This window comes from Ammodytes marinus (assembly GCF_949987685.1).
Source record: "Ammodytes marinus genome assembly, chromosome: 13".
Taxonomy (NCBI): domain Eukaryota; kingdom Metazoa; phylum Chordata; class Actinopteri; order Uranoscopiformes; family Ammodytidae; genus Ammodytes; species Ammodytes marinus.
The window spans coordinates 30383968-30403967 of NC_137217.1; the positions used below are offsets into that span (position 1 = coordinate 30383968).

General features: G+C 39.9%; 1 protein-coding gene across 1 annotated transcript in view; it reads left to right on the forward strand.

Annotated features, from left to right (window-relative positions):
* agmo (alkylglycerol monooxygenase) overlaps positions 1–20000 on the forward strand; it is a 79875-nt gene that overhangs the window by 31399 nt on the left and 28476 nt on the right. Inside the window, exons 4-10 of the mRNA XM_080040124.1 lie at positions 373–476; positions 1788–1883; positions 4531–4597; positions 5500–5565; positions 8852–8931; positions 11215–11349; positions 15089–15205. Coding sequence (XP_079896250.1) covers positions 373–476; positions 1788–1883; positions 4531–4597; positions 5500–5565; positions 8852–8931; positions 11215–11349; positions 15089–15205 — 665 coding nt within the window. The remainder of the gene's footprint in view (positions 1–372; positions 477–1787; positions 1884–4530; positions 4598–5499; positions 5566–8851; positions 8932–11214; positions 11350–15088; positions 15206–20000) is intronic.

Below are 20000 nucleotides of genomic sequence, written 5' to 3' on the forward strand. Positions count from 1 at the left end.
ACAGTGGCCTTCAAGGACAAGAACAATTCTAAATTTTAAACAATGCACCTGATGACATTCCAACTATGACACTTTCAAGATGGCGGCACTAGGCCTTGGTCCAAAATATGCAGAAATATGGACATATATGAGACCCTTTCTAAGGGAAAAAAAATAATTCAAAACATTTTTTTCAGCAATTATGCACTAAATTAAATGTACTTATGGATATTATAATTATTCTACACACTGCAGTGGACAGAATGTTACAGTTCCATCTAGGTGTCCATACATCAGGGGTTAATCCACACCTATGGAATGTTCTCCAGCCAATCAGAATAGAGTATTCACACAGACTATGGTATAATCTGTTGTTATTGTCTCTTCCTCCAGAGGTGTCCATACTGTGGGCTGCTCACCAGGTTCACCACAGCTCAGAGTATTACAACCTGACCACCGCCCTCAGACAGTCCCTCACTCAGCAGTTCACTTCATGGGTGAGTTATGGTGACTCAAAACTGCATTGCTACACACACACGCACACACACACACACACACATACACACACACACACACACACACACACACACACACACACACACACACTCCAGGCGCTGTTTGAGTGTGTTTTAGTGTATTTGCTTCTGTTGGAAACAATATATTCTTTACCTGTTTCAGATTGAGTGTGAAACATTGAGTGTGTTTCCACAGACAAGGTGGTTTTGAGATTGAATAACAAACTTTAGGGGATTAGTTGATAACAGCAAAACATGTATAGTCTTGCTGGATTTATACTTTTAAGCAGTGTGTAGAATTTTGGGTTTTATTTCCCAGCAGATTTTGTAGAAAGTAATTATAATATCCATAAGTACATTTCATTTAGTGCATAATAGCTGAAAAAAAAGTTTGATTTTTTTTCCCCCTTAGAAAGGGTCTCATATATGTCCATATTTCTGCATATTTTGGACCAAGGCCTAGTGCCGCCATCTTGAAAGTGTCATAGTTGGAATGTCATCAGGTGCATTGTTTAAAATTTAGAATTGTTCTTGTCCTTGAAGGCCACTAGCTTCTGTTATTATTCAAAAGGGGGGAGCGAAGCATTCTAGAACTTTGTCGAACTTTCTTGATGATGTCATATTACACACTGCATCTTTAATGTACACAGATATGAAGTGATATTATTCTATTGATGTTTCTTATTGCCCACACATCACATTTATAACTGGGAATTAATTCATGAATTACTCCTACGAACCAGTAGGGATGGGGAGATCGAACCCTGTTCTATAAAGCTTTTTTACAACACTCAAAAAATCAATGGCATGTGAGCTTATCCACACTGCTATTTAGTCCCATAGGTCCTCTATTGATATATCTTGAGTAGAGTTGTGTCATTGAAAACCCAATCAATCCATTCGACTGGGGCGACTGTGGCTCAGGTGGTAGAGCGGGTCGGCTGATGATCAAAGGGTTGGAGGTTTGATCCCCGCCCTGCCACCTGTGTCATGGTTGTTGTGTCCTTGGGCAAGACACTTCACCCACCTTGCCTCGTGTGAATGTCGATAGTTAGCCTGCTATCGGTGTATGAATGTGTGTGTGAATGGTAACGTGGGAAAGGAAAACAGGTCTCCCTTGAAAAAGAGTCTTCGGTCTCAATGGGATTTACCTGTATAAATAAAGGTTAAAAAAAAATAAAAAATTCACTTCAGCGGTTTATCCAATCACGGGTCTGCAATGCATAACTCGATTGTCCAATAGTTTTGTCAACTGTTTACTGTTTAATAAATTCTCTTCTCTGTCCACCTCAGATGTTCTACCTTCCCCTGGCCCTGGTTGCCCCTCCCACCATCTTCGCTGTTCACATCCAGTTAAACCTTCTGTACCAGTTCTGGATCCACACAGAGGTAAATATAAACAATAAAATAATATAGACATTAGAACACAGGATATAATAATATATTTATTTATATAGCGCCTTTAAAAAACAATGGTTAACAAAGGGCTTTAACAAAATACATATGAGCAAGTACAATCAAATAAGTACATACTAATAAAAAAAAACACATACAAAAAGATAAATACACATACTCATAAATACACACAGCAAACCAAACAAGAGCAATAGGTTCTAGGGTCAAAAAGACATTGAGAGAGAGAGAGAGAGAGAGAGAGAGAGAGAGAGAGAGAGAGAGAGAGAGAGAGAGAGAAAAAAAAGGCTATATAGAGTCTGTCATCAGTTGTAACAGCACAGATGTGTTTATATAATGTGTGATGGTGACAGTGCTGTGAAGTGTAAAATACACACATGGACGCTGTTGCCATCAACCATCATCTGACATATATATGCCCAGTTTTATGTCTGTCAGTCACTTTATACCTGTATATGGAGGGTCAACAAGCGCTTGAGATAATAATTAACATGATATTTAGGTTTTAGCCATGTGTGTTCAACAGAACAAAATATACAATCGTTTGATTGAAATTTAAAATATATTTTTTATTCATGTTTTCCAGCCTCTCAAGTGTTATATATTGTTTTATTATACATATAAAATAAAATGAATTCGCTTGATTTTATTTTTATTATTTTTACATACTGATTATGGCTCAAGTAACCTGATTTACAGGCATGTTTTTAAACACCTATGAAGGAAATTTTCAATATAAAAAGTAATAAAGAAAATATCAGCTGTTTACTTTTACCAGACAGTTTAATGCAGGCACTATCATTACAACAATTCAATAAGTAAATGTACTGTTTAATCATTCAACATGTAGCATATGTAGCAATGCATGATTCTACTCTTCCATTCACTGTTGCCGTGCCCCGTTTATGAAGGAAAACTCACTGAAAAAAACTCCCGTTAAGTTATTCTTTCTCCCTGCGCCTATAACAGTCTGTCTGCTCTGTCGAAGTCCAAGCCTTTGTCGGCACTGGAACCTGTATTCAATAAAAAATAATGAGATTTTATGAAATATTCCAAACAGAAGCATGACCAATAGGCTCTGTCTGCCTTTTTCTAAAGCGAGTCAGAGTATCACTTTTACACTTTAACAATCCCCACAATCTTTACTCTGGATGAATGGGATCTAAAAACGCCTTCCATCTTTTAGTGCACTATTAGTGAAAAACTGTCGTAATGGTCACAATTTTCTAAAGGGAGGTGGGGGCGGGGGGGATGTCATTTATGCTTATTTTTATGGGGCTCTTTTTTTGATGTCTAGTAATTTATTGGCACACTCTAGGCCCCTCACCACGGCAGGCTCAGTCCCGTAGTGAAATGGCGGAGAGTTGGAGACCCCCTTTCTTTTTTTCATTCAAGATTAAACTCTCACGCTCGACTGCCAGACGCGGCCATTACACGGATATAATGAATGGCTGAGAAATTCTGTCCAGACTGAAGGCTCTGTCTGACGTATTGATGCGAAGAAAAAAAAACATCAAAATATCCCAAAGAGAGAGAGAGAGAGAGTTTGCAAAAGCCAAAATAGAAACATGAGCTGTGTGAAATATGCCGTGTGTGACCTCTGTAGTCTGTTTAATGGCTCACTGGTGCATTTCTTTGATACTTAACAAGAGGGAAAATGGTTTATGTTTGATGAATGATTGTTTAACGATTACATTGTGCTTGTGAATCGTATTCAAGGCTGTGTATGGAGTTAAACCGTTATTTAGCAAACAATTGAACTCATTTAAGCTCTACAATCAAGATCAACAAACAAGAATTTGAATATGTAGGAATGTATGAAAGTGATACTAACAACCCCGATTGTGTCACCTGTTAACTAAGGGCGTTTTTAACACCTAAAAGGCAGAACCAATGTTTTTATTTTTATCCACTCTAAAGATTTTATCCACTTAGGTTAGGTTGCACATTCTACTACTTTCCATGACATACCTAGGTCCTGTTGTCATCACCTAAATGGGCTGTGTGTGTCCCCCTATCCTTGACATTGATAAGTGTGTGGATGGGCGTGTGTGTGTGTGTGTGTGTGTGTGTGTGTGTGTGTGTGTGTGTTACGTCTGTGTTTTAAATCGGTTTTATAGCCTCATCAGTTTTAATGACTGAATCTAGAAAAATGTATAAACTTTGAGATACATTTCCCACTGTGCTTTATAGTTAAGGTGGTCTACCAGACAATGCACACCTCCCACTGTATTACTACAGTTGATTTAAAATAAATACATAAATAGGGGCGCTCCGGTGGCGTAGTGGATAGAGCGTGTACCATATTGGCACAGGCCTCGTTGCAGTTGTCCCGGGTTCAAATCCGACCCGTGGACCTTTACTGCATGTCATCCCCCCCCCCCCTCTCTCTCTCTCTCTCTCTCTCTCTCTCTCTCTCTCTCTCTCTCTCTCTCTCTCTCTCTCTCTCTCTGTCTCCCCATTTCAACTCTGTACTATCTAATAAAGCTTGAAAATGCCAAAAAATTATCTTTCTAATAAATACATAAAATAAAATAGAAATCGCCCTCCTGTCAGCATTACTGTAGTTGATCACCTGACAATTAATCGTTGGTATTAATTATTATTTTTTATTTTATTTCAGCTGATCAAAGACCTTGGACCTCTGGAGTGGATCTTCAACACTCCGAAGCATCACAGAGTTCATCACGGTAAATAATCTGCTGTATTTCATATAAGAGACTGTATGACTAATTCTACTATTTTATAATGTTTTACAGAGATTTCTTCATCAACATGCCAAGGAAGAGCAACATCATACGTGATCTATCTATCTATCTATCTATCTATCTATCTATCTATCTATCTATCTATCTATCTATCTATCTATCTATCTATCTATCTATCTATCTATCTATCTATCTATCTATCTATCTATCTATCTATCTATCTATCTATCTATCTATCTATCTATCTATCTATCTATCTGTCTGTCTGTCTGTCTGTCTGTCTGTCTGTCTGTCTGTCTGTCTGTCTGTCTCTATCCATCCATCCATCCATCCATCCATCCATCCATCCATCCATCTATCTATCTATCTATCTATCTATCTATCTATCTATCTATCTATCTATCTATCTATCTATCTATCTATCTATCTATCTATCTATCTATCTATCTATCTATCTATCTATCTATCTATCTATCTATCTATCTATCTATCTATCTATCTATCTATCTATCTATCTATCTATCTATCTATCTATCTATCTATCTATCTATCTATCTATCTATCTATCTATCTATCTATCTATCTATCTATCTATCTATCTATCTATCTATCTATCTATCTATCTATCTATCTATCTATCTATCTATCTATCTATCCATCCATCTATCTATCTATCCATCTATCCATCTATCCATAATTGGTCCTGTCTGATTATAGTTAAATTAACTTGTTATATTCCGTCTGCTCATGTTATTTTTGTGCAGGTTGATGGTAAAACTGAGATAATATAGTGAAAAAAAGTTCCTCATGTCAAGAGATCTTTCTGTTTTAGCCTACATAAGAGTTTAAGTCATTTTTCTGCTCACAGAGTATTATCTCAACAGGGAGGAATATTTACTGCATCGACAAGAACTACGGAGGAATTCTGATCATATGGGACCGATTGTTTGGTAAGTTAAAGCAATACTTTATTTGCGTTTAGCCGCTTTAGAGATCAGTGCGAGAATAAAGCATGCTACATACTCCGCAAGAAAAAAGAACAAACTTCTCGCTGACAGAGCTAGAGATAAAAGAGATACGCATTCAAACTTTACCTACTGCTACAAGATTATGTACTTTTTAAGAGGTATACAATGTTAACCCAGACTCAAACTGAGCTGATATGTAGCCATGTAGATGTACAATATGATGCCAAATGTATGTACTCTAGGTCCACACTGTAGATATAATTCATATTTTTATTTGATTCACTTTTTTAATCAACTTCATTCTGTGGTGAGGTTGTAATACTTTTTCATTCAAGCACCTCCCAAAGCACTTCATAAATCATTACTTTATTACTAGTGTGTTAAAGGTGCAGTGTGTAATATGACATCATCAAGAAAGTTCTACAAAGTTCTAGAATGCAACGCTCCCTGGGTAACCCCAACCCTTTCGAATAATAACATAAGCTACAGTGGCCTTCAAGGACAAGAACAATTCTAAATTTTAAACAATGCACCTGATGACATTCCAACTATGACACTTTCAAGATGGCGGCACTAGGCCTTGGTCAAAAATATGCAGAAATATGGACATATATGAGACCCTTTCTAAGGGAAAAAAAAATATAACATTTTTTTTTTCAGCTATCATGCACTAAATTAAATGTACTTATGGATATTATAATTACTTTCTACAAAATCTGCTAGGGAATAAAACCCAAAATTCTACACACTGCAGGTTTAAATGTTGTGGTCGCATATGTGTGTGCTGCTTGATTGTGATTGTGTAATGTGTGTGAGTGTGATGTGTGTGTTGATCATACAGTGTGTGTGTGTGTTGGTGATCATACAGTGTGTGTGTGTGCTGATTATGTCTGTTGATTGTGTCTTGTGTTTTTCAGCTACTGTCATGTGCCCCCTTTAAGTTGCCTTTAATAAAGTGATTTGAAATGAATCATTCTGCACACAAAGTTCTCAGATTGTATGATGATAAACAGATCTGTGTGCTAGAAGTAATGACATATGTTATTAGTCAACTGTTTGTGTGTGTATTGGTGTGTATGGTGTCTGCCCAGCTGTTATTACTCGATATTGAATGCTAACCAAAAGTTGTGGTTGCGGTGGAATACTGGATAGAGCACATACCATATTGGCTCAGGCCTTCGTTGCAGTGGTCGCGGGTTCAAATCCGACCCGTGGACCTTTACTGCAGGTCATCCACCCTCTCTCTCTCTCTCTCTCTCTCTCTCTCCCTCTCTGTCTCTCCATTTCAACTCTGTACTATCTAATAAAGCTTGAAAATGCCAAAAAAGAAAAAAATTGTTGTGGTATGACCCTTTATAACAACAAAATGAAAGGAAACAGTGATTCTATAAACTGTAGGTTGGCCTGTTGCTTTGTACTCCAAACGGTATTAAGAGGTAACTGATTAAATTCTGAGGTTTTACTACATTACCCAGAAATCCCTTGGGCCTTTTTTTGAATTGTTTTATATCTTTCCGGAGCTGCAGGGCGATTTTTAATAAGTGAAAGCCAGAAGCTGTGATTCCTAAACCCTCTTAATGCAGGGTTTCATATTTTAGTATTCTCTTTGGACTATTCAAGTCATCAAACTGTTCGGTCTAGATTAGTTAAAGAGATGGATATTTCCCAGATATTTCCGTCGTGGGAAAACGTGTGTGTGTGCGTGTGTGTGCGTGTGTGTGTGCGTGTGTGTGCGTGTGTGTGTGTGTGTGTGTGTGTGTGTGTGTGTGTGTGTGTGTGTGTGTGTGTGTGTGTGTGTGTGTGTGTGTGTGTGTGTGTGTGTGTGTGTGTGTGTGTGTGTGTGTGTGTGTGTGTGTGTGTGTGTGTGTGTGTGTGTGTGTGTGTGTGTGTCAATAAGCGAGTCAGTGAGTAGAGTAGAGTTGAATTGGCCTATAGTGGACGCAAAAACAAGTCTCCAGGTGAATGTTACTCTGTGCCTGCTGGATGTGGAAATGTTTAATATCAGTGTCTGCAGCTTTTAATTTTGGCCCTAAATGTCCCAACAAAGTTATGGTTATAGGTCTTAGGTTATTATTCATGTCATTAAGTTTAGCTAATAAAAGCTGGTTAACATGCTGTGTGTGGAATATAGAGCCACACATGCTGTTTTAAATTGATTGTTTTTTTTAAGGTATTCACTGATTTATTATGGATCTGTCTCTTGTTGACTGGTGCCTTTAATGCGTTTGAATGCCTTTCTATTACAAAATGTATAAAGCACACCTGTAGCTGCTTCAGTCTAAGCTCAACGTGATCTAGTACATTTATCTATTGCTATGCTGTATGTTACTGCTGTTTGTCTAACTTCTGTTGCTAGGTTGAATATGTTGTTGTTGTCTATGTGTGATTTTACTGGCTATAGTTCAGTGTTGTCTTGTTCTCTCCCTCTCCCCTTTCCCCCCAGGAGGTCATTCACCTCCTACCAGGCCATTGCTTAAACCTGCAGTGTGTAGAATTTTGGGTTTTATTTTTTGTAGAAAGTAATTATAATATCCATAAGTACATTTAATTTAGTGCATACTAGCTGAAAAACATTTTTTGAATATTTTTTTTTCCCCTTAGAAAGGGTCTCATATATGTCCATATTTCTGCATATTTTGGACCAAGGCCTAGTGCCGCCATCTTGGAAGTGTCATAGTTGGAATGTCATCAGGTGCATTGTTTAAAATTTAGAATTGTTCTTGTCCTTGAAGGCCACTGTAGCTTCTGTTATTATTCTAAAGGGTTGGGGTTACCCAGGGAGCGTTGCATTCTAGAACTTTGTAGAACTTTCTTGATGATGTCATATTACACACTGCACCTTTAAATAAGACATTGTTTCTTAGCAATTTTTGCTTCTTTAAATAAAGGTTGATGATGATATGTTTAAAAAAAAATCATATTTCTACAACATTTTATCTTTATTTTTTACTATTATTGCCATGTACATATGTTCCTTTTGTGTGTATTTTAATGTGAAGCTTGTAATGCACGTTATTGTATCACTGTAAAGTCATTAAATATACATATGACTCATCTTATTTTACCTCATTTTATCATGTTGTTCTTATTTCGCCGTGGTGGTTGGAGATAAACGCAATTTCGATTCATCTGTATATCTGGCACATATTTTGACATTGAAGATACAGCTGACTTTGTCTTTGATTTTGATTGTAGCTGCATTTCTTGTATGAAAGGCGAATCGAATAAAGTGTATTATAATTATTAAAACCTTCCATGTTCTCCCCAGGTACCTTTGCCCTGGAGACGGACAAAGTGGTGTACGGTCTCGTGGTCCCGATCAAAACCTTTGAAATCCTACGAATTCAGGTTGGTCTTAAAGGAATACTTCACCCATACGGAACCGGCGTTCTATCATTCAGAAAATCGCTATTATAATATAATGTATGAGGTTTTTCTTCCCTCAGTCTTCCCTCAGTCTTCCCTTGGCCCAACTGTCCTGTTAATCCTAAACCTACATGTTTACCATGCGTGATGTCACACATGGGAAAATGTAGGGTTAGACAGTGAGACCATAAAACACTCTTTCTGCCTTTTCTCAGGCTAGGATGAACAGATTTCTAAAATTGTTGCGCATTTATACTGCATAGGACCTCAGAGTTCAATACACCTTCATATTGCCACCGTTGAAGTAGGCATTTAACTTCCTTCAGTGTTGTGGCTACAATGAATACGCCTATCTATCGGTCCAAGCAGCCCACCAACTCCATCTACAGCTCCGTAAAAAAACAAGAGACCACTCCAAATATTCAGTGTCTCATGTTTTACTCTTTAGAGGCATATGTTTGAGTAGAATGAACATTTAGATTTTATAATATAAAACTACTGACAACATCTCTACCAAATTCACAATAAAAATATTGTCATTTAGGACATTTTCAATAAGTAATATAGAGATGAAGATTTAAGAAAACTCCAGACTGGTCTCTTAATTTTTTTCCGCGGCTGTATATGAGTTTGAGAAACACCTTCACTGGATTTAGCCCTTAGCTCATGTTTCTGTGTCTGGCGCAGTGGCCGTGTTGTAACCATAACATTATTACGTTACTCTAAACAAACTGCCCAGCTGGGGTCGGAGGAGGCCAATAAAATGAAATGCCAGGAGGAGGGTTGGATGTGTTGTGTGATTATTTTTTGCTGACCGCAGTATGTTGGCAGGACACAGCGTGAGCAATGTACTGCCCCAATGAATGCCGAGACATTTCTCCTCAGGATTACTTAGTAACAGCTACGGCTTCATTAAAGTGTAACTGCACCCTTTTACTTGTTTTTTTTAGATAGTAGCTGAATTAAATGACTCTGTTGTTAAGGAACACATATATTAAGAAAAGTCCTCCACCTCAGACGACCCATCTGTGTGGCATATGAGCTCACATCGTGTAGCGAGTGCGACAGTGCCGTTAGACTTTGTGTCACTCGGTTTTTCAAGGAAGTCATGTCATTCAGATCTTCCTGAGTGACAGCTAGCAGCTAGCCCGCCTCCTTCACAGACACTGTGTGCGGTGTGCCCCCCCTGCCTCCCGAATGTCGGCCGGCTGATATCGGAATGTTTTAAAAACAATGGTTCTAAAACAGAATTCAGAATCCATGGTCTGAGTGCATTTTTCTAAATCGTGCAGTACGCTCAAACAGGGGGTGCAGTTATACTTTAAAAGGGTAGTTCGGAATTTTGGACGTAGGGCCTCATTTCCAAGTTAGCCTGGGTGTTATTATTTATCATTGGAGACAGTTTTCAACACATTTCATTCAGTCCTTCTAGTTGTAGGCTGTGTCTTGATTCAGGTATTGCATGGGTATTGCAGCCTACGAAGGCTGCATTTGAAGACCGATTGCGTCATAGCGGCGCGCAAAGGCTGTCCCGTTTGCAAGGCTCCTTGCAAGGCTCCTCATATGCGGTCGTGAAATGCAGCCTTCGTTTCACGGTTTTGAAGGCTGCATCAGATGGATCCTTCGCGGCCCAACATATCCCATGATTCATTGCGTTTTTTTCAGAGATGGCATAAAATAAAATAAAAAATAACAAAACAGCAACGTGTTGCTCCATCTTCTTAACTTTTATCTTCCTTTCTTTTTTTCTTGTACTTTTTTTTCTTTTCGTCTGGTAGGCAACTTCTTTTTCTTTTTTCCTCCGTTGACAGGGCTGTCTCCGTTGGCAGCAATCAGGGTTGCTAGGCAGCACAGGAGCGGCGAGTCGTCACGCAAGGTAACGGCTTGTTACGTGAACCGGAAATGCTCGTAAACGGAGACCTGCGGAGACCGTCTCATTTAAAAAGGCTCGTTGGCCTTAAAACCGGCCTTCATAGGCTATAGCCTTCATAGACCGCGAGACTGCGTCCTACCAAGTGCGTGGTCTCTGAATCAAGACACAGCCGTAGAGTTAGCTGGTGCTATAGGCTAGCGCAAGGCAACGGTCAATACTAGCCTGCTAATAAAACATTCTAAAATGCCGAACTACCCCTTTAACTGACCAGTTTAAATGTGGCATTTGATTGTACAGTATGTGGATGGTTGAGTTCTGTTTCTCTCTCTCTCTCTCTCTCTCTCTCTCTCTCTCTCTCTCTCTCTCTCTCTCTCTCTCTCTCTCTCTCTCAGTGTCGCTACTACATGTATTTGTTTAGAAGGTCCAACAGATACAAGACCATCAGCGATAAATTGTCGACTTTCCTGAAAGGTCCAAGCTGGAGCCCCGGTAAACCTCGTATGGGGGACCACAAACGCACACCCAAGGTTTGTATAACTTTTTTTTTTTAATAAATAAAAGGAAAATCGCTTTTTTTCTCTCCTAAAAATAATAGTCTACTTTATTATTATTATTATTATTATTATTATTATTATTATTATTATTATTATTATTATTATTATTATTATTATTATTATTATTATTAATAATATTAATATTATTATTATTATTATTTTATTTAATTTTTCGTCAACCTCATAACACATCATTTTAAACATATGCAGAAAACACACACACACACAGAAAGCACACACACACACACACACACACACACACACACAGAATGCACACAGGCCCAAATGACTCAGAGAATTCCTTATTGTAGGATTCACATATATTCGAAAAGTTTTACAAGGAAATGCCACATCAAATACGAGCTGCAGAGCCTTTGTAGAGGGAACACAATAAGTTCATTTTCACCGTCTTTAAACGCAGACTGCGGGATCAAAACCAAATGCAGTCGAGTGTAAACGTGCGTGTGTGTGTGTGTGTGTGTGTATATGCGTGTGTGTGTGTGTGTGTGTATATGTGTGTGTGTGTGTTCATGAGTGTGTGTGTGTGACTGTGTGTGTGAGTGTGACAATGTGACTGAGTGTGTGTCTGCGTCCTTGTGTGTGTGCGGTGTGTATGTGTGTGTGTGTCTTTGTGTGTGTGCGTGTGTGTGTGTATGCGTATATGTGCGCTCTTGTATGTGTGTGGGTGCATGTGTGTGTGTATATGTGTCTGTGTGTGTGTGTGTCTTTGCGTGTGTGTGCAGAAAGAATCACAGGCTCCGAGTTGAGTGCCCCGGCGGTTAGCTTTGAAATAACGCTGATGGTGTCACACATTTAGTTCTCTCATTCTTCACACTTGAAAAAAAAAAAAAAAAAACTCCCCTTTTGCTTCACAATTAAATTGGCCCCTTTTATAAAAACCTCAACGGGGTGATTGTAAGCACGGCCAGAGCGCTGGAAATTAAACCGAAATATCTTTTCAAAGGCTTTGGTGTGTAGACGCCCGCCCTCTCGCTCGCTCGTTGATATCTGAAAAATCAAGGGAAAGACGGGGGAGTTAGTGGGGGGTGGTGGGGGGGGAGGAGACAGGGTTAAACATGTTTCAACTCTTTGAGAATAAGCAGAGCCCCGTGCTGTTATACCTACAGGGTTCTTGGGGTTTTGGGGGATGCGGGGGGTGGGGGGGGACCCATATGTGTGTCGGTTTGGTTCCTTCAGGATCCTGGGAAAGCCCCCGAATTAAATGAGTGTGTGTGTGTGTGTGAGTGTGTTTCTGCGTTTTTATGTGTGGGTCTGTGTGTGTCTTCTGGTCTTTGCGTGTGTGTGTGTGTGTGTGTGTGTGTGTGTGTGTGCCTTTGTGTGTGTGTGTGTGTGTGTTTCTGCGTCTTTATGTGTTTCTGCGTCTTTATGTGTGTGCAGTGTGTTTGTGTCAATCAATGATTGGCCAGTTCTCTTTTCTTTATATTTTTTTTAGCACTCCGTTCCCAAAACTAGATGCAGTTCCAACACTACAGCCCGCAGTCCCTAATTACTTTATCGTTAAGAAGTTACATTCAAGACACAAACAACGGTCAAGTAGTGAGTCAGGGAATTCTTACACGAGGACTAATTTATTCCGTTGTGTTTGTTTTGCGATGAAGGGAAACCACTACATCCATAACATCCTGGATGTCTTTGTAGATTGGAACACAACAACGATAATTTTGCACCACCAGTTAAAATTCAGCGTCAGTTTCAAGAACAAGAACAAAATGCACTTTTTCCTAGCAGTAGAATCAACAACTGAAACATTTCTTGGTGACTTTTCTGAGCTCCTGTGCCAGTGTCAGGAAGGGGGGGTGACACCAGTTTGTAAACATACTGCCATACTGAGAAATACAGAGAGAGTTTTGTGGAGCTGATAGACTTAATCAACTTTGTGTCAACTTGTTTGGATGTAACCAACATTTATTCATATGAAAAAATTACGCACTATAGCTTTAAGAAGAACACACACACACACACATACACACACACACACACACACACACACACACACACACACACACACACACACACACACACTTTAAACTTTAAACTTGATATGTATTTTTACTGGTTATTATTAAGGAGTCAAGAGAACAAGCTTTTCACTTCCATACTGTAACATATCTGTTAAACTTTCATGAATCTTTACCAAAGGCATGTTTGTCCGGTGGTCTGAGAATCTGTCCAGAAAAATAAATATCACCACAGTACTTACAGAACCATTTGGGATCTGGGAATCAAACCATGTTTTTATTTTTCCATGTGGTATAACAACTCCCTATCCAGTCAGGTACACTGAATTTTCTACACGGATACATACAATTAATGGCAAAAACATATTAAGGAAGTCAGTGTTTCCCACAGGATCTTGGGGTATTGTTGGAGGGACCCTGTACCTTGTTGGGGGGTGGGTGGAATTTTTTTTACCTTTTTAAAGTAAAATGCATCAATCTGGTGCACTTTGTGAGGAAATTTTAGAGACTAGAGAGATATCAAATCCTGAGATGCAGAAGGAACATTATTTTTCAGATTTTTCTTAAACAGGTAGCACTCTTTACTCTGCAACTGTAAAAACAGTAGATTGGTCTGCAGACCCATGTTCTATGATGGAGAGAACCATTTCAACAGATAAAGGGTGGATATGAACAATTTAGAATTCACACATATAAAGCTTATTTGTGTATGTGTGAGGGGGCCTTCAACCCCCTTAGACAGAGCTACTAATGTTGTTGTTTTTAACTTGCTTTTGTATTTCTCCCCTACTAGTTGAGGGGCCCATGATGATTTCTATCTTGTTATATTTTAATGAGTACTTATATTTAGGCTATTCCTTTTTGGACCCTGTTATTGACATCAGTGACTGAGCTCTTTGACTATGCAACATGAAAAGTTACTATCAGTATCTCTGGCTAAGGGCCCCCCTGAGCCCTTGGGCCCCTGGGCCTGTGCCCGGTGTGCCTGTGCAGTAATCCACCCCTAGATAGGATACACAATTAAGAAAAAACAACGATGGGCCTGTTCATAACTAATTTATATATTTTTTGTAATGTAATGATTATCATGAACTTTAAAAAAAAATAAACTATTTTGGGGGGGGCCCAGACCATCTCTTTTTCCTTTTTAATTAAAAAAAAAAAAAAAAAAAAAAATATATATAATTATAATTTTTTTTTTTTTTGGGGTGCCCCCCCCAGGAACTTGGTGCCCTACGCAGTCTGCGTACTCTGCGTATAGGGAGCGGCGGCCCTGGGTATGAAACACATTATAACTTTAAAAACCAAACAAGAACCCAACCAGCGATGTACATGCACTGGTTATCAATAAAAGTCTTGTTTGGCTAAGTCTTGAATGTGACCGACATTCATTTATATGAAAAAGTTACACACTGCAGCTTTAAAAAGAACACACACACACACACACACACACACACACACACACACACACACACACACACACACACACACACACACACACACACACACACACACATTTTAATTCTTTATTTGAGTCCACCAATCACATTACAACAGACAGGATTCAAATATTTCCAGAAATGAGATAGGACAGTGTTCAAGGGTACACACACACACACACACACACACACACACACACACACACACACACACACACACACACACACACACGCGCTTTGAATCATTTGGGATCTGGGAATCAAACCATGTTTTATTCTTCCACGTGGTTCCAGGTTACCGGAGAGGAAGTCCCTCATCAATCCAGCTGGTCGTTGCCGTTGCAACTTTATGTGGTCGTACATTTCCTTCTGGTGCTGCGGACTTACCATGACTTGTTCGAAAACAAGACGGTGCGTATCTGTCACATTAGGAGTGTGTGTGTTTGAGTGTGTGTGTGTGTGTGTGTGTGTGTGTGTGTGTGTGTGTGTGTGTGTGTGTGTGTGTGTGTGTGTGTGTGTGTGTGTGTGTGTGTGTGTGTGTGTGTGTGTGTGTGTGTGTGTGTGTGTGTGTGTGTGTGTGTTTATGTGTGTGTGTGTGTGTGTGTGTGTGTGTGTGTGTGTGTGTGTGTGTGCGTGTGTGTGTGAGTAACCTACATGAAAGCAGGACGGTGCATATCTGTCACATTAGGAGTGTGTGTGTTTGAGTGTGTGTGTGTGTGTGTGTGTGTGTGTGTGTATCTGTATGTGTGTGTGTGAAACCTTCTGGTTCTGCGGACTTACCATGATTTGTTCGAAAGCAGGACGGTGCGTATCTGTCACATTAGGAACCAACTGTAAACGTCAAAGACAAAACAGATTATTTGTGTTCTTAACCTTCGTTGGAAAAGGTTTATGGCCCCTCTCTCTCTCTCTCTCTCAAAAGCATCTTACCAGTATCTCTACTTCTAAAGGAAGGGGGGGGGGATTAGGGTTAGGGTTAGGGGTTTCTACTCATTTAATATCAATCACATGTTTCCGTTGTATGGAGTTAAAGGTGGAGTCAGTGATTCTGGAGAATGCTTGTTGACGAAATACATTTTTTTTTTAGATCTGTCTGAACAGTCTGAAAAAAACATCTGTTGCTAATACACGGCCTAGGTTCTGTAAACTGTTATGTAAGTAAGTAAGTAAGTAAGTAAGTAAGTAAGTAAGTAAGTAAGTAAGTAAGTAAGTAAGTAAGTAAGTAAGTAAGTAAGTAAACTTTATTTATAGAGCGCCCTTCACAGACCAGGGTCACAAAGCGCTTCACAATGGGAAGCAACAACAAATTAAAATTGTACATACATTCAAAAGGCCAATAAGACAATACAGTGATAAACATAGCAGCCCCAAGAACAAATTAGGCCAAAGCCTGCACAAATGAATAGGTTTTTAGTAAACATGTATGTTAAAAAGGTGGCCCACTTTAGCTAGCAACATGCCCGTTTACAGCACCCAGGCTGTGTATCAAGTTAAAGGTGGAGTCAGTGATTCTGGAGAATATACTTGTTGTCAAAATCTGTTTTTTTCAAGATCAGTGGATATCTCATCATGACATGTTCCGTACAGTCTGAGAAAAAAAAAAAAAAACGTCTGTTGCTTATACACAGCTTAGCCTCTGTAAACTGGTATGTAAACAAAGGGTATGTTAACAAAGGGGACCTTAGCTAGCAACATGCCCGTTTACAGAGCCTAGGATGTGTATTAATATTGTTTTTTTTTATAATCAGCGCACACATAGTACAGACAGGTAGCAGATCTTGAGGAGATATTCACTGATTTTGACAACAAGTGTTCTCCAGAATCACTGACTCCACCTTTTAAAGCAGGTGACCCCCTTTCCGGTCACACATTGGCTACTGTTATGATTAGGTCTGCTACTGTCATCCCTCATGTACAGTACAGTATGACAAGGTGGTCCACTCCAGGGGCTTTTCTTTAATTTAAGAGCTAGTGCTGCTCAGTTTTTTTTTGCCAACATTATTTCACCCAATTACACAGTTTGTTGTGGCTGGTCCATGGTCGAGCGGAGGCCTCTACTTAGCCAGCAGGAAAAGACTAGCTACGGCCCTAACATTGTGACATAATGACGGATAGGCATTCCCCTTTAGAACAACCTTTGTCTATTATTTTCCACTCCGCGAGCCAGAAAAGACCCCCTTCTCCCTTCCCTCTTCCCTCCTCCTGCAGTGAAAAAATAAAACAGGTCTCCACAGCAGTTATCTTTGGAAGGCTTTTTTCCCCAGGCATAGTTTTGGTTAGCCAAAAAAAAAAAAAAAAGGTCCCGTCACGCCCAAGCCCCTTCCGGGCTCCCAGATAAAATGGCCTGTCTTCCTAACGTGTGATGGCTACCTTCACACACACACACACACACACACACACACACACACACACACACACACACACACACACACACACACACACACTGCATAATGCATTCCCTAGACCCTAACCTTAACAATCAGACCTAAATGCCTAACCCAAACCCTCACACTCACCCTAACTTAAACCTAATTCTAACTAGAACATAAAATCTAACCTTAACCTTCAAACAGCCCTTTGTAGAAGTGAGGACCAGGCAAAATGTCCTCACTTTTCAAGAATGTCCTCACTTAGATGCCTGTACAAGCACACATGCACGCACGCTCGCACGCGCGCACACACACACACACACACACACACACACACACACACACACACACACACACACACACACACACACACACACACACACACACACACACTTTACCACACACACAGACTCAGAAACACCTCCCCTCCCGGGTCAAGGGTTCCCCTCCCTCTCGGCGAATGAAACGCCAGCTGGTGGTCCGGCAGAACTAACGCCTTAATTGTCGAGTCAACCGTTTTCCCCAACACACACACACACACACACACACACACACACACACACACACACACACACACACACACACACACACACACACACACACACACACACATACACACACACACACACAACCGTTTTCCAACACACACACACACACACACACACACAACCGTTTCCCAACACACACACACACACACACAACCGTTTCCCAACCCAAACACACACACACACACACTCACACACACACACAACCGTTTCCCAACCCAAACACACACACACACACACACACACACACACACACACACACACACACACTCACACACACACACAACCGTTTCCCAACCCAAACACACACACGCACGCACGCACACACGCACACACGCACACACACACACACACACACACACACACACATACACACGCACACACACACACACACACACACACACACACACACACACACACACACACACACACACACACACACACACACACACACACACACACACACACACACACACACACACACACACACACACACACACTCAACCGTTTCCCAACCCAAATAGCCTTCAGGATGCAGCAATCAGGACTGGGAGGGGAACATAACAAAGTGAGCTCTCCTAGCCCCGACGATAAATCATGTCACTGTTCTGTATTTATACCCTCGTGTTCTGTGCTAGCCGCTTATTCAGCCCGACAATTGATGATACAGTGGCCGACAATTTATGGGCTTCACGTTAATCCGAAAGCCCATGAAAACAGGGTTATTTCAAACACAAGAAGCTGTACTCTTCAATTACTTCACAAGCAGCAGCGGGGCGAACGTGTACGTTTTATTATAGGTTTGCTGAACAGTTACTATTAGAGGCAGTGAAGGGAATCTATAACCAAGTCATATAATTATTCTTCTGATGATTGAAAATAAGAATTGGGCTTTAGTGCCTGCTAGGGTGGAATGTAAAACAAAAGAGAGCATCAAAAGACAAATTATTTTCATTTTATTTAACTTTTATTTATCCTCGAGAGACCAATTGAGGGGTGACCCTCATTTTCAATGATGTCGAGATCAAACAAATTCAAAGGAAAAACAACAATACATAAACAATATTCAATGCAAATACATCAAATACACAACAACAGGTGAAGAGAAAAACAATTGAAACATTTACACAGTGGTGAAGAGTGGCAGCAATTAAAATGAAATGGGTGAAAGTACAATATAGTATATATATAATATATTTTGAACATGTACATAATATTATGTGAATACTTATTTTTTTACAATTATGTGCAATCCACTTTTAAAATAATTGTTTTATTGTCCTATACAAAAGCAAATGATTACCATATTCACCTGGTTCCTACTTTTTTTTTTCTTTTTTTTTTTAACCTTTATTTATACAGGTAAATCCCATTGAGACCGGAGACTCTTTTGCAAGGGAGACCTGTTTTCCTTTCCCACGTTACCATTCACACACACATTCATACACCGATAGCAGCAGGCTAGCTATCGACATTCACACGAGGCAAGGTGGGTGAAGAAGTGTCTTGCTCAAGGACACAACATCTGTGGCACAGGTGGCAGGGCGGGGATCGAACCTCCAACCCTTTGATCGTCGGCCAACCCGCTCTACCGCCTGAGCCACAGTCTACTTCACCAGTAGAAATATGAAGGTGTATTGAACTCTGAGATCCTATGTATGTGCAGGTACATTTCTTTTGGGGGACTGTCTGACCAACCATCTGAGAAGAGGCCACTGAATAGGTTTTTATTTGTCGGACATATTAAGCCTACATCACTTACCGGAGTTCTGTTATCACTTTTATAGCCTCTTCATACACAGGCATTGGGGCTGCTTATGGACACACATACACACACACACACACACATATTCTCACACATTCTCTCTCACACACAGACACACACACACACACACACACACACACACGGACACACACTCACACACACACGGACACACACTCTAAAGGCATTTATTACAAACATGCACCGCACATTACACAGCAGATATCTTTCATGACGGCAATTAAAGGAATACCGTTGCTATTTTTAAATAAACTCTGCGATATTGTATTACCACCCAACCCTAGTCAGCGTAAACTTCCCTTTAGGCTTGATAAACAGGAGTCAGTGGCACCAATATTAAAATGGTTCTTAAAATAATCATAAATAGTGATCTTTGTATGTAAATCCATCCCCTTCAATATGTCTGATAAGAGTTACATTTGTGTGTTTGAATTGTGTACACATTATGAATAATATAGGATCGGGGCGCTCCGGTGGCGTAGTGGATAGAGTGTGTACCATATTGGCTC